Raw genomic sequence first — 16,583 nt, 5'->3', positions numbered from 1 at the left:
TTAAATGTGCATGGCTGTAACAATTAAAAACTAAATAGTCAATCACTTGCACTGAAATTTAAAATAATCAATTTGTTCAAAGTCCGAGTAAAATTTGCGACAGGCTGGTCCAGGTCAGGTTTTCAAAAAATGTCGGTCCGCACACCTCTAGTTACCGCGTGCTATCAGGTAATATAATGGGTGTAATTATCAACTTAAAATAAATTATTTAATTTTTAATTGTAGACAAAATTTGGGAAGATTTTTTTTTTTCGGTTGTACTTACATAGGTAAAACCGTTACAAGTAAAAGTGTTATTCAAATAAGTTTAAAGTCAACAGAATTTAAATTGGTACTAATAGTCGCCTACGAAATGATTTAAAAAGAAAAAAAGAAGAAAGGTGTTGAAGGTGTGCACGTATGTTTCTTTAGCGCATTAATAGACTATAATTAGATCCGACATATGGACGAATATGAGCCAAATCAACACATTAAAGGAACAAAATGTTAGCTGGTAGGTCGTGTCGTATTCATCGAAGAAATTTTACCGGTTCCATACATTCATAAAACATTCAGTTTGGACGCTGATGTGCAAAAACTTTTAAGCTTAGACATTCTGATTATCTAACTGATTTTTTTTTATTTTTAAATAATCACAAAGCAATGTGTGGGAGAATATTTGATGCGTAAATTAAACAACATTCTTGTTGAAAGTTTTTTTTTTGCATAATTTCAATAATTTCAGGTTTTTTCATATGAAAAGAAGTTCCATCGTTTCGCACAAAAAGTCAAACAAATATTGTGAAGTGGAAATTCGTGTCTGTCTCATGATGGTGATATTACATTATCCAATTAAAATGAAACCGTAATTACTAAGTACTCGAAATTAACAGTTCACACATTGTTTTATAATGGAGACATCAAATCAAGACTAATAGAAATATCAAAATTTCATTTTTTTATTTATTTATTGAATTGACAGTTTTATGCTTCGTAGGATCGACGAGTGATATATTTATATAGGTGTCGTTACTATCGTTGGTTGTTATGCGTTATACATTATGCATACATTAAGATTAGTAGAGTGTGGGTGATACTCTCATTAATCGGAAGATAGTATGGGGAATAGTATAAATTACTAAACACATGAAAGCCATGGGTAAGCACAAGAGGCCCAACGGTAGTCTAAATGCGTTAACAGCTCATTCTTTAATCTAAGCGCTCTTCATAGCATACTCTAGATATGCGTTGGAGTACATCATACTCTATACAGATGCCACAATTGGGTTCAACAAATGACCAGGATACAGCTAATCGATTGTCGGATCTACAAATAAAATATTGTAACAATTGCACAAGAAACCGTTATTTTTCGAGTCAAATCTGAATTGTTGTTCATATTTATGAGAAACGTTTCACGAAAGAAATGTAAGGTTCTTCAGCCGCGAAGTAGATTAAACCTTACCCCACTTTATAAGCAAATCTAATTTATGTTCCAGCGCGAAGTAAAATACCATCCTATGGAATTTGCTTCGTCTGTGATTGATAATGTCTGGTGCAAGTATATTTGTTGGCAGTATAATGTTTAAAATACATGGTGTGATGAAATATTTTATCGTTTATTTTATCGCACTAGTGTGAAAAGACTATATGGAAATCCTTTATCGGACTGGTGCGTTTGCTCTGAGTTACGTAAGTTTGATGGGTTGATGTTGTAATTTCTCTTTTAACGACATGAGGACCATTGTAACGCTAATATTATACATGTTTCTCACGTCCTTTCTCACAGTCTTAAGTGTGTGTAAAAAGAATCAAATGTTGCATGTACTGTGAATGCATTTAAATGGATATAGATATCCGGGTGCTATGATATAGTCCTCGTGGCATAATACACTATTTGTTCTTAGTATGCTTATTTTGAAAGGTCGTAATGACTATTCGCACGTGTGTGTGTGCGAATAGTACGACCATTGACTACAGGGGTATGAATAGCAACGGTTATAATGTCCGTTTTACTTCTATGACAACCACTGTTATTATTACGACTAATCGAGCTACTACCAAATCGACGCACTTCAAGCATAAATAGGGTACTGAAACTTGACAGTGTGTCACACAACTGTAAAAAACCATTTCATACAAAAAAGTACTCTAATTGGCAGCTGTCAACTATGATAGTTTTTGCTTAGTGCGTTACTCACATTCATGAAACAGAAGGTAAAGGTACCTCCAAATACATTTTTACATTTTCATTTGTTTTATTCGTTCAATTCGTTCCACGTCTATTTCATCACATAAAAGTGTCGACTCTCTTTACATTTCTTCCATTCCATTGCACGTACGAGCAAAGACGTTAAAAATAGGTTGATGCTAATTGCACATTGTGCAAATAGTCACTTTATAATACTTTGGCTATTTCCACACGGTGCAAATAGTCACTTTATAATACTTTGGCTATTTGCACACAGTGCAAATAGTCTCTTTATAATACAGTTTCTATTTGCACTGTGTGCAAATAGCCAAAGTATTATAAAGTGACTATTTGCACACTAAAAGTAAGCTTCACTCACTTTGTTAATATTGTCTTTCGAAGATTTTTGTAAAAGGAAATATCACTCCTTTATCGTAGCATTTTGTAGAACGAGTAACACTCTTCATTGTTACATTTTGTAAAAGGACATATCACTCCTTTTTCGAAGCATTTTGTAGAATGAGTAATAGTCTTCATTGTTACATATTGTAAAAGGAAGTAGTACTCCTTCGTTGTTACATTTTGTAAAAGGAAATATCACTCCTTTTTGAAGCATTTTGTAAAAGGAAATATCACTTCTTTACCGTAGCATTTTGTAGAATGGAGTATTACCACTTCATTGTTACAGTCTGTAAAAGGAAGTAGTACTCCTTCGTTGTTACATTTTGTAAAAGGAAATATCACTCCTTTTTGAAGCATTTTGTAAAAGGAAATATCACTTCTTTACCGTAGCATTTTGTAGAATGGAGTATTACCACTTCATTGTTACAGTCTGTAAAAGTAAATATCACTTCCTTTTCGAAGCATTTTGTAGAAGAAGTAATACTCTTCATTGTTACATTTTGTAAAAGGAAATGTCACTACTTTTTCTGATGTACTGGGTAGATTTTGTAATAGGAGGCATCAATCTTTTCCGAAACATTTTCGTAACGTTAACTATTTATCGATTGAAATTGAAAACAAAATAATTTATCGAAAGATACTTGCAAGCTGATTCACTTGTAATTTTTTTTCAATCGTTGTAAATTTTCTTGCAGCCTTTTCAGTTGGCTGGCCGAATTATTATTTTTTTCATTAATGGCTTTTTCTCAACAATTTTCTTACCAAAATATATGTAATATGAAACTGTTTGAATAATATAAATTGCTAAAATTGACAATATTCGGTTTCCGTGAAATAAATACAGTTTCTGGTACCAAGCTCTTCAGTGTGCAAATAGTCACACGGTGCAAATAGTCACTTTATAATACTTTGGCTATTTGCACACGGTGAAAATAGAAACTGTATTATAAAGAGACTATTTGCACCGTGTGCAAATAGCCAAAGTATTATAAAGAGACTATTTGCACCGTGTTCAAATAGCCAAAGTATTATAAAGTGACTATTTGCACCGTGTGCAGCGAGCCTTTTCCTTAAAAATATGTCATTGCGTACGAGTGAGTGCAACGACTATCTTTACGTTTCTTTTCTTTATAGCACGTTAAACGATATGGAACAAATAAAACGAAGCCAAGAGCCTCTAATCGTGAAACCGTTCTCGTGATTTTTTTTTTAGACTTTTCACGTTTTTTGTGATTGATTGTCAAGATTCAATAAACTTGTAAAAATCGCGAAAACGTTTTAACCTGTTACATCTGTTATTGATAACGACGACAAAAATAATGACAAAAGCTCTGGGTAATATTGTCCTTTATACAGGAAAATGCATGTTAAAAAAATTGAAGTACAAGATTTGAAATCAATCCATTAAAAATACTTTGATAGATGGATGTAATAGACCCGATAATAATACTGGTCATATGCTTGCCGTCTGTAGCAGGTTAATGATTATAAGCCCTCAATAAAACTGTAGGACGCCAAACGCATAAAAGGTTTAATTGCGATAACTGTATTTCAAACCGTCAGAAAATCGCAATTTTTAGTCATTTTCACGGGGTTATGGTGTGTAAGAAGCTTCAATTCCTTACAATTGATCCGGACGTCGTGGGACCTTTTAAAACACTTTAGTCACGACAACCCCTTAAAACTATTCATTGACTTGGGCGTCATTTTATGGGGCTTAGTGAGTAAAATACCTTACGTTATTGTTTTGAACTTTATATTTTACTGTAATCTTCTACTGCTTTTATGAATGGCGGTGAGGAATTGAACCAAAAAATTACAATACGTCTATTAGTCTACTAAGATGAACACTAATTTACCTTTTTCGTTTAAAATTAATTTCATTTACCTCTACAAAATAAAAAAAAGTAAATTTGGAAGGAAAGGTGCAATAGGGGAAGAGCATTCCATCATACTATTTTACAAATAAAAAATTCAAACCATGCAATTTTTCTAGAAAAAAATATTCGTTTAATAAAAATAATTTTTGTTTTTATTTAAATATATTTTACAGTCAAAATATACAAATTAATTAAATTATTTATTTACAGCAAAAAAAATTTCATTAAATTTTTTCTTCGATTTCTTTTTTTTACAAAATACAATTCTAAAATGCGTAATATGATAAAATGAAAATTTTAATTAGATGTTTTCGACAGTCCCATAGATAATGTTTATGAATATGAAAATAAATAAAAAATGTTTTTCCAATTCGCAATAAAAAAAAAACAGTTTTTCCAATTTGCAATTTAAATGTTTTGATATATTATCTATGGTGTGTTGTCTATACTGAAATTAGATTCAATTGTACATTTTATATGAGAATGTTTAAAATTTCCATTTTAAAAGAAATTTTGATTTAATAATTTTATATCAAAGATGGGCGAGTATTACGACCACATTTGTATATTAGCTTACAAAACAAAGAAAAAGGGAAGTAAAGTCTGATAAGGGAACCGAAAGCCAGTCAAGTCAAACATATCCACAAGCAATTTAGAGAATTTCTTTACTGGATGTATGTTACGAAAATATGTCATTAAATGATTGACATAAGAAGGATTGCTCATAGAACGCAGAAATCTTACATTAGGTAGGCACGTCAAAAATGTAAGAAATCTTTTTCTTTCCGTTGGTTGGAACCAAAGGAGATGTAAATCTTAGTGAGAATAACTTGGTTCGGGCTACTCCAACACATGGAATTGGCAAAAATCAATCTCAAGTTTTTGAAACTTCAGTTTTCACCAGGGAAACAATTTTATTTTACCCACGGAATTTAAATTTATTTTACACAAAAATAGAACATAATGTCTGTTTGCTGTGCAGTATGAATATAAATTGAGATAAAATCTGTACTATACACTCAGGACGGAATTCTCTCATTTTTGAAAAAGCCATCCGTTTAACTTTGATTATTCCTTGTGCGACTTAGAATAGTTTTCCCCACAATGTTTCAAATATTTCAGAGATACTGATCTGATCAATAAATTCGTACTTTTCATACATACACTGGATGTCATAGAAATTTAGACATACATGTGCTTCAGGGGTTTTCCAGCAGGTCCACTCATACAAACAAAACTGCATATACTTGTTTACATGGGTGCAATAGTTACATGTAACTAGTTACATGTGTGGTAGTGGTAAAACCATTTTAAAACAAGCAGTTTGGTTTGAATAAATCGACCAGCTGAAAAACAGCTGAAGTAAATTCATGTCTCAGTTTCACTGACGTTCCCTGTAATTCTTCAATATCTAAAAAAAGATGAAGCTTTTGTGCAGATACATGCGCTGATTAAAAATTTCGTCAACTATGTCCAGTATGTATGAAATGGCTAGCAGACAGCTTCATTTCTGCCTTACTTCGGATATGTATATTCCAACGTCTGACATGAATATCGTACATGTTCAACGCATAAACATACGAGTGACACGAGTAGTCACGAGCAGTATGTATGATTATACGTCAGACTTGTACGATATACATGTCAGACGTTGGAATATACATATCGAAAGGGAGAAATGAAGCTGCCTGCCAGCCATTTCATACATACAATCGCTAAACCGAACTGGTGTGCATACGTTATTTTGCATCAGCTGGTCACATACTATAATGTAAAACAAATGGAACCAGCTGGTGCAAAATAACGTATGAACACCAGTTCGGTTTAGCGATTGTACGTATGTTGACGAAATTCTTTTATCAGTGTGATAGCGAAAATTATTCTTCGTTTCACAGGGGCTAATTGAAAGCATGAACTATTAATGAAAAAATATTTTCCCAACCAAGTTTTTCAAAAGAAAATTTAGCAAAACATGGAAAAGTTTTCCCAAAAAAAGTCCCTGCTCACCAGCAATGGACTTTTATTTTGTTTTGACAACTATGTCATGCCCAATTTAACACTCGTGTGACACACGTCTTTGATAAAAAATTATTAAATTGTTAAATTTCAATAAATATTACAAAATAATTACAAAGAAAAAAGAAACAACAAACACAAAACAATTATTTTCACAAAAATCATGCAATTAATGTGTTTTAAGAACTAAGAGCATTGTTTTTTTATATTATTAAGTCTATTTTTTACCGTGTGTACTTGTCCATTTGTCAATGTTTTATGTATATATTTCTATTTATAGAGATTAAGTTAAAAAGACAGAGCTTTTTTTGTCTATTGCGTTGCAAAAGATACTTTATGAGCCGAGTACATACAATAGAAAGAGAAATATCAGATCAATCAATAACATTTTTTTCCCTTCAAACCCAAGTCAAAATACAGAAACAGAGCAGAGGAATGATCACGACGAATTCAAAAGAAATATAATTTGGTATTTAACATTATACAGTGCAGTGCGATTTTAGAATATATATATATAACTGTGTTACAGGCAGGCAGGCAGTCGCAGGCAAACAAAATAAATAAATTAGACCCAAAACATTTTCAGAATTTTTCCAATTCAAAACTTAGACTTTCTTGGTGATTTTTGGGTCATGGGTACACACGAAATAGAAGTAGGTCTCCTCTCATCAAATGCGATCATTTTTCATAAATTCCATAAAAAACAATAATATCAAAATATAGATGAACAGGTAATATAATAAATATATGAATGGATCGTTATAACCATATAACCATGTGTGTATACGCCAGACCTAACCTGCACGCATGTTAAAGATGTTAAATAATCGAAGTTTACTTTCACTGGTGCTTATACATTGATTATGATATTGATGTTGCTGGGTTATACATTTGTTGGTTTATTTATAATTTTTTTTTCTTCTTCATTTTATAATCGTTTACTTAACGTCCGTTCCGTTGTGACTTTAATATGTACAGACATCTTTACATTATACATAAATACATATAATAAAATGCTGGTATGAAGCATGCATTATGAGCATTTAAGGAATTCTACATGTATTATGATTGACGGTTTATATTCGGTTTAAAAGATAGAGAAAAAAAATTGGTATGAAATCAAAAGACTTGAGGTTGAGATGAGGTTTGTGTGAAGAAGGAAAAGATTAACTGAAACTTAAATATTAAATATTAAATGGCAAGTTCATACTCGTAGATTTATTTCTAATGACTATAATATTAAACCAAAGAACTCAACGAATATATAAATACTAAAACATCAAGACTAACAATTGGATATGGTATTGGTATCGATATTACAAGATTACTATATAAAATGGTAGACTGTTATAACTGACGCTTTATACGCCACCAATGAAACCTATATATGCTAAATTAAACCCTAAACAGATCGGTCTCTGCATAAATATTTCCATAACTAAATTTTATTTCAAGCTAATGCCCATCAAAACAAACGGTCTCTAATCCACAACGGGAAAACCAGTAAAATGAAATTAAAATAACGGGTGAATGCTATTCAGGCATTAATTCAGACAGAAAGGATGGAAAACTTATTGGGAAAATAATATAATAATTTTCTTGTTTTATAAACCACTAACCTTCTTAGAAGGTTGTGCTACAGTTTGTTCTAAACCGTCTTCAACAATTGGCTGGTCCACACCATGTTCCGTAACTTTGGGACTCTTTTTAACTACGCGACTGATTTCGCTGCTGTAACTGGTCTGTGTATTTACAATCGGATCTATTGAATCCACTACTGTGCTGTCTGTTTTACTCGTTTCATTGCTAGCAACAACTACTTGAGGTGCATCAACATTTGTGCTTACCTTCCCGGTTGCATGGACGTCATCACTATCATTACCTGCCGGCGACGTAATGTTTGTCAATTTACTTAGCACAACTTTATCTAAATTGGCTAGCGATATGACCAATGGTCTTGCCTCCGGTTCGATTTGAATGACATGCTTTGTGGGCGAAATATCCGTTGTCAATACTTCATTTGTTGGATTTTTGTCGGCATCGGTGGCCGTTACTGCATTGACTATATGAGGTTGAGATTGGCTATCGGAAGCACTCAAGACTTTGCTTGTTCGTTCATTTTGGAAAAGAGCTTCTAATGGAATGGTTGACGTCTCAACGCTGAATATCGTTTCTGGCGAAATTAGTTTTTGTATCGATTTTGCGTGTCGTTTCGATTCGTCGAGATGCGACATCGTTGTTGGTTTTGTTATTTCATTCAACGAACTGTTGTCCTTGTTTTGTTCGACCAATTTGATCGATATGATTCGACTGATTTCGCCCAGCTTATTGACGGTAGGCAGTTTCTCAATAACCAAATTGGATTGAGTGGATTTGTTATCACCATTATTGCTATGTTGTGAGTAAATTTCTACTACACGACTGACCTCAGCTATCTTTTCGAGTTTTTGACTAATAAGTTCAGACGTTTTCTCTTCCATCACTTCCAGCGGCATTTGAATCATTTCAGTTTTCTCATCATAGTCTATTGCGAATACGTGGTGTAACGTTGTCGGCTTTGGCGTCGTTGTCGGTCTTCCAACTTTGAACACAACCGATTGATCTTCGGTGGTTGCTTCCTGTAATTCATTAAAATTTATTGTGTTCAACAAATTATCTTGTGTTGTGTCATCAAATTGAATTTCCGAAAGTGTACTGTACTCTCCACCATCGTTCGTACTCATTGTAAGTGTGTAATCTTCAGTGTAGTACTCGGAATTTTCACTGTTTGATGGTGGAGTGTTTGAGGTGTTTGTTTGATCAATTGATTCATGTTGATGTTGTGTGCTAGGATTGAGAATTAAGTGTTTCTTACTACTCTTTTCGAATATTTTTTTATTTCGAGAGTTCAGAGCATTGCGATCGAGATCGTCTAGCAGTGGATTCAATGAGCTTGTTTCACTACTTGTGCTGGAGAATTTTTTGTTTGTGTACGGATTGTTTTGCTTCCGACTCGATTTGGTTGTTACTGTTGCTGGTGATGGTCTCACTCGAGGCGGTTTCGGTCTGTACGGCGAATTGGATTTGTCATCAGTTTCGATCTCCGGTTCCGGCAGAATATCATTTTCCTCTTTCTTAGCCGAAGTGAAATACTTTGGTCGGTTGAACGGAGCTGGCCGTACTAATGGTTTTTCTTCAACAGCTTCAAGATCAGATTGCCCAATCGGCCCAAATGGTCGGTTTTGCTTTCGCGCTGGTGCCGGTTTCGAGAATTTCAGATCGACCTCCTGATCGTCGTCGTAGTCTTCTCGTATACCTTGGTTTGAAAATGGTCGGTTCGATGGACGCCTTATTCCATAGTTCAATTTCACATTTTTACTGGGTACATCGTCGTCATCATTGACTTCATCGTCAGCATTAACTATGTCTTCTTCCTTCTTAAACGAGTTGCGGTACCGATTTAGATTTTCGTGAACGACAAAAGGTTTAACTGTTCCGATAAGTTCAAGCTCTTCGCTATTTTCTTCAACCGACGGTTGATTGAGCGATGCAAATTTGCTGCTGTATTTTCTTACATATGATCTTGGAGTCGTCACTGAATCAACAGTGCTAGCAACATTATCGGCGGAAGGTCGAGTTGGTCTACTAAATGGTGGTCGGCTAGCAAATAATCGTGAATTCAAAACTGACTTTGTAGTTGTCGATGAACTTTGTTTGCTGTTCGTTTGATTGTCGTAGTCTTCATCGTTCACTTCGTATTCATCCTCATCGATATCGGTGTCATTATTTTTGTCATCGTTCGAGAAGACATCGTTGTCGTAGTAATTTTCAAGATCATCCCCGACGTCTGGGAATAGTTTTGCTTTACCTCGGCGGTTGGAAACTTGGTCTTTGTCCTCTTCCGATGAATTCAATTTTTCTGCGTCATGCGGTCCAAATGTTCCACGGACAGGCAGTAATTCAATGTTACCATTTGACTCATGATACGGAGTTTCGGAAGTGGGTGGCCTTCGAATCAATTTCCGTATTACTTTCCGTCTTGGTGCAACACTAGAAGACTCATTGGGTACACTTTCATTTAGCGACTGTTCCGTTGTGGAAGTTGGCCGCAGGCGTCGAATAATCTTTCTACGCCTATTTACAAAACCATTTGAGGTCTCTCCACTTTGTGTACGGATTTTGTTTTCGATTTCAATATTAGACGGAACTCTAGATCTGTTTTGTACATTCAAGTCAGTGGGTACATCTGTAGATGTATCAACATTTTCGTCGGTCGCTGCTATTTCATCGAAAATTTGTGCAATGGCCTTTCGTCCAGACGTTCGTATTAAGGATATACTTTCCGAATCACTTCGTATTTTCTCTGTGGCTGGGAATTCTGTACTTTCATCACTGATATCAGAGTCGGTTGACAGTGGTCGAGCAATAGGTCTCCGGACTCTACCTCTCGGATTGATTTGCCGTTCCTCATCATCATCGAATCCATCTACTGGTCGCAAGTTAGGTCTACGAACTCTATTTCGAAGTGGTGTTGATGTTTCATCGTCGTTTCCTTTGATTGGTCGTCTACGCCGAAATTGCACTCTGTTTCCGGTCGAATCTTCCTCGTCGCTATTTGTACGACCACTTAACGCTGGTCTTCGAATCACATGTCTGATCAATTGAGCGTCATCGTTGTTAGACTCATTTCTACCATCAGTTGTTTCTCCAGCCGTTCTAGGTCTTTGTAACGGTCGACGATTTGTTCGTCTACTATTGATTTCACGTTCAGAATTGACTTCATTTCTATTTTGATACGGTCGCCGGTTGTTTCGTCTCGGTGTCGGCCTTCTTTCCGTTGATTCCGTTACACCTCCGTCAGTGTCATTGATTTCAGTACTACTTTCGGTTGTTGAAGACACACGACCACGGTAAGTTGGACGTCGATTGGACGGCGTCTTGGAGTCTTCATCTGTTTCCGCTTTAATTTTACCTCGGAATGCCTTTACTCTTTCAGAATTTGCTGAGTTTCGTTCCACCGCTGACTCTGTGGACGGTTCTGTGGTTATGTCGTCGAAAGCATCTTCATCTTGTGACTCAGTGCGATAGATATCTATTCCTTCAGTGCTATCAAAATTGATATCAGTAGACTCGGGTTGGGTACTTTCTGGTGACAGTGTTGTATCAATTAAATTAAGAGCAATTAAAGGGTTAAGTAGTGCGACTGGAGTATTCTGATATAATTGATTGCTGTCGATTTCCTTTATAAAATCTTCAGACAAATCTTCATCTTCCAATTTTGGTAGTGTAGTTGTGGCCGCTTCACCATTGTCTCGCGCAAGTAATTCGAATTCATCTTCTGGACCACTCAGTACGGAACTATCTACTGAGGAGACCTCTGTTATTTCATCAAATTCAGAGTATGTACTTTTCGATATCGTACGGAAAAGAGGCTTCCGGTCACCTTTTGTTGTATTCAGTGATTCAGCAAAGATTAGTCCCTCCACCGATTTTCGATTATCTGGTTCATTATGTTTGCCATAGTCCAGCTTCAATTTGAACAGCCTTTTAGGTGGGGCAGTATCAATTGTCTTTTTTTCGGTGTTTGTTTCATTCAGTCCTGGCAAAGGAGCTCTACTACGATAAGCTGGACGTCGTAAATTAGGTCGAACAGTAGTTGTTTGTGCACTGTCAATTGATGTTGTAGAAATATCTTCCAAGTTTGTGTTATCAATTGCGATCGAATAAATGAGTGGATTAAGCAATGTACTTGAATCAGTTCTAACACTGACTTGTTCTGCGTCTTCTGTGTGTAATAGATTTGAAGGAGAGCTAGTTGTGCTACGCGAATTCAAGTAAATTATCGGAGAGTCCGAAACGTATTTGTTGACATTAACTCTGTGATTTCCAAATGCATCAAATCTATTGTCTCCTGAACCAAAGCTTAGTTTTCGCTCCAGCGTTAACTTCAGTGGTGGATCTGTAGTCACCACATTTTCGTTGGTAAAATCATCTTGACTGATTGTGAAATGTTGCGAATTGGAAGCAGAATCCGAGTCCGAATTGGTGTAGTCTTCTGTTGAAGCTGTCTGAGCTAAAACTTCCAGATTCGATTGATCTGAGTTCGCGGACTTTCTTCGACCTAATGGCCTCTGCAGCGACACTCTATAAATTTTATTTCCATCGTTTTCCGATATACGATTGGCTTCTGTACTTGGACGTATTGGACGTCGTCGAACGGAGGAACGAACAACATTTCCATCATTATCATGAGAGTTTAAATCGACGTTTGAATAGTCGACTGTTGTGGTTGTTGTTGTTGTACGAGTAGGCCAGATCCTGCGGACTGTATTCTTCGGTACGAAGCTGTATTTACTGAAATCAGCTGCTGTTAATGAGCTTAAATCTGATTCGATTGTTGGCCGAAGTGGTCTAACGATAGTTTTTGTCGTTTGTTTTGGTCCTTCCGATTCGATCTCGTCATCGATTGGACGCAATTTACGACGTGGTATTACCCGACGCGATTGAGTGACTTCATCGATATTGGGTGGCACGGTACTAGTGAATTGCCGGCGAGAAGTAGTCGGACGAGTGACTGACTCATCGCGAATACTCGATTTGGTTCTAAAGCGATTCGGTCGATTAAATGAATTTACGGAAGTTTCATGGGAGTCTTCATCAAATTTAGTAGTGGAAGATGGATAGGTATTAGGTGATGCAGAAGTAGAATCAATATAGCGTGTTGTATCTACATTTATCTCTTGCGAATCATTCGAATCATCGACAGTCGTGATACCACTCACCTGATCTTGTTCAACATTTTCACGTCTTTGCAACAATAAATTAGCTATAGTTCTACGTGGATTGGATGCGACGTAATCAAATGAACTCACCTTATTTGACACTGGGCTAACGGAAGAATCGGTAGAGGAGGAAGTCGGTACAGTCGAACTGGTGAATCGCACTGCTGGACGTCTAGTCCGTTTCGAGAACTCAAATGGACGAGGACTCGAAACGATACCATGGAATTCTGGAGTTACGGTTTGTGAATCAATTGATTCTTGCGTTTCTTTACTGAAACTCCCTACTGTTGTGATTGTATTTGTTGTGACTTTCTTGTTTTGATCAGTCTTATCGTTAGAATTATCTATGCTACTAGTTGGACGGTTTGTGGGTGTATTTGGACTGTTATTGATTAATGTTGGACTGTATGTATCAAGGTCATTCGTACGAGTAGTTACCTCATTTTGATTATTGTCAATAGTATAGTCTACGTCAGCGATTTCGGTAATAAATTCGGGCACTTCCGTTTGTTGTTCAGGTCGTGTGGTCGAGTCAGTAAAGTCTTTGTACATCGTCTGTGTGGTAGATTTTGGTGATGTCTCTTGTTCATTGACTTCTGTAACGGTTTCCGTTGTTCTACGCGCAAAGTTAGCATAGGTACGTGTCGTTGTTTCTGGAGTGTTTGTTAATACTGGATCATTTTCAGATACCATTAATTGTTGTCCTTGATTTATGAACACTGGCGTCTCGGTAATGTCTGGCACTTCCGTTGCTTCAGATGGTCGAGTACGTTGAATGGTTTTGTAGCTGTAGAAACGAAAATAATTTTTTTCTTTTACAATAAGGAAGCGGAAAAGAGACAACTAGATTTTCTAGATGAATTAGACTCGAATCAACGCGTTGCTCGAAAGCAAACAACAAACTATTTCAATTCTTCAAAGCGAACAAATTCTCAAATATTCCACAATTCAGGTGGTTAATCATAAAACATCGGAATTTTTTACTCACCGATTGGTTGTGATCGTAACACTTTCTTCGTCAACATTTTGTACAGCAAACGGTTTTCCCCGGTTCAGTGTCTCGTACTGCCGTTTCGTTGAAGACTCGACATCGTCTTCGCTATTGTCTTCGAAAGAACTTTGTGTGGTCGAAAATCGTGTACGCTGAATATTCACATACTGCGGTTGAGATGTAGTGTAACCTAACGATGTTTCTCTATCGTCCGATTCCTCCTCATCGGTGCGGTCCTTGACATTTTTATTGTTTGCAGATTGTGACTGTCTATTGATAGTAACGTATTTTGGACGTTCTTGGATTGCATCAACATCATCTTGTCGTTCGATTCCACTGCTCTGAGGACCTGGTCGGCTGTTCCGTATAACTGACGAATATTTGTTGGATGTTTTGCCGTTTGCGGACGACTCGGAATTGTTGCGGCCGAATGTTGACGTGCTTGTATACCGACTGTTAGGGAGGAAATTACGACCCGTTGCGCTATTCAGAACTTTCTCGTACAAGGTTTTACTAATCAATGTTGGAGCGGTTGGTGACTGTTCAGTTTTCGCGGCGTCTTTAAGAATCATTGAGCCGTCTTCTTGTTGCCGTAGCTGTTTCTCGAGCTGTTCCAATCCACCAAGTTTTTTGATTATGTCGATCAATTCTTTAAGTACTTTCGGATCTTCCTCTTCCTCGCCTGTCAGTTGCTTATGATCGTCTTCATCTTCGTCAATGTATTCTTCTTCCTGTGTCGGAGATAGTACACAATTAAGGTGTGATTCTAACGAGTCAACTAAAAAACGCAACTCACATCAATCAATCGAGTGTCGACAGTAGTCGTTGGCCGCTTCAAAAACGTACTACGACTAGGAGCAATAGTACGAGATTTCGAAGTTGTTACTGGTTCGTTTGTCGTTGGTCTATTAAGGCGAAGAAAGAATTGCAAAAAATGATTCCAATAGAAGTTCAGCAAATTTACTCACTTGGTTGTTGTTGTTGTTGCAGATGTCTTGCTGGTACATTGAACATTTCGCGTGTAATCACACGAATCTGTAATTTTATTGAAAACTAAACCTGACGGACAAGTAAACTGATGCGCCACAATCCCTAAATTTGATGGTCCACTGTCTAGACACCAGAAGTATTTCTTACAATCTCTGGGATGTGGATAAAAACCTTCGTCCTCGCACTTAAAATCTGGTAGAAGAAAATGACGTTGTCAGTTCTAGACGGTACCACATTTCTTACACCTAAAACGTTCTTACCGGCTCCCGGATCTGGTGTAGTCGGCGGTTCAGGTGTCGTTGTTCGCGATACGGGATGCCTACTTTCACTATACCTTTCAGTTGTAGTTGATGGTCTGCGCCTATTTGTCTGCGCTCTTCGGGAAGTCTCACTATTCGAAGAAATAGATTCCTCGTCGTCTTTGGTTTGAGTTTGGATTTTGTTAGTATTTCGACTGCGCTGTCGACTCGGTTTCTTTCTGTTTGCTGGACCTACCACTTCATTATCTCCCAATCTGCCAAAATATTTCAGTCGTATTTTTCATCAAGAACTGTACAAAATTTGTATTACCCTAAGCCGTTAAGCATAGCTTCCTTGGCAGCCTCGATTATGGGATACGGTCTTTTGTGACAAAGACCACGGAAATCGTCGTTGTCAATTGACCAAAACATAATGCCACCCAGACCATTAGCCACCACATACTCTCCTTTCTTTCTTGCTATATTTTCGTCATCGTATCCAACCCATTGGTTGTCCTTGTAGGCATATGGGCCCATTTTGTTCGAATCCGGTTGAACAACAGTCCACTCAGGATCTTCCATGATATTTTGACAGATCTGCCAATGGGAAACAGTTTCAGGCAAGAATTCAACCAAATTTTTAGATTTATAAATTTTACTTCATAGTACGACAGATATCCCTTCTCTCTGGTTGCATCGCCCTGCGCGCCAGGACCGTCTGTCGGTGCACCAATATCCGTAACATCTTCGTTGAGAAGTGTATACGATCGTCCATATGTCGGTATTCCCAACACAAGTTTGTCCCTGTCTGCGCCTTCATTCAAATAATATCTTATGCTGTAATCCTACAACAGACCTCGTTTAATAATGCCTCAAATTTATTGACTAAATAAAATGTCTCATCCTTACGATATTCAATTCCGAATCGTAATTGTATTCTGACTCCTCTTCTAATGAATAAAGTGGAGCGTGATGGTTGACCGACGGTTCAAAAGCGCTGTGATAATCGTAACTCAACAAGTTAAACCAATCCAAATATTTATTCAGTTTCTTCACATCGTAGCCTTTTTTAATATATTCAATTCCTGCCGGTACAGCCATTGTCAAGAGTAATCTAAATGATGTCACAAATCA

General features: G+C 36.7%; 1 protein-coding gene and 1 long non-coding RNA gene across 2 annotated transcripts in view; one reads left to right on the top strand and one right to left on the bottom strand.

Moving 5' to 3' along the window:
• The window catches only part of LOC119068609, a 44,895-nt gene that overhangs the window by 4,765 nt on the left and 23,547 nt on the right, over positions 1-16,583 (bottom strand). The window contains exons 6-13 of the mRNA XM_037172268.1: positions 16,359-16,563; positions 16,109-16,294; positions 15,781-16,046; positions 15,471-15,724; positions 15,189-15,402; positions 15,017-15,125; positions 14,218-14,951; positions 8,088-14,016 (exon numbers count right to left, since the gene is read on the bottom strand). Of these exons, the coding sequence (XP_037028163.1) occupies positions 8,088-14,016; positions 14,218-14,951; positions 15,017-15,125; positions 15,189-15,402; positions 15,471-15,724; positions 15,781-16,046; positions 16,109-16,294; positions 16,359-16,563 (7,897 nt within the window). The remainder of the gene's footprint in view (positions 1-8,087; positions 14,017-14,217; positions 14,952-15,016; positions 15,126-15,188; positions 15,403-15,470; positions 15,725-15,780; positions 16,047-16,108; positions 16,295-16,358; positions 16,564-16,583) is intronic.
• On the top strand, positions 2,584-3,202 carry LOC119068611. Its single transcript, XR_005086190.1, has 2 exons — positions 2,584-2,835; positions 3,051-3,202. It is a non-coding gene; the product is annotated as an uncharacterized LOC119068611 (long non-coding RNA).

The sequence above is a fragment of the Bradysia coprophila genome (assembly GCF_014529535.1).
Source record: "Bradysia coprophila strain Holo2 chromosome X unlocalized genomic scaffold, BU_Bcop_v1 contig_20, whole genome shotgun sequence".
NCBI lineage: Eukaryota > Metazoa > Arthropoda > Insecta > Diptera > Sciaridae > Bradysia > Bradysia coprophila.
This window is presented reverse-complemented; position numbering and strand designations above follow the sequence as displayed.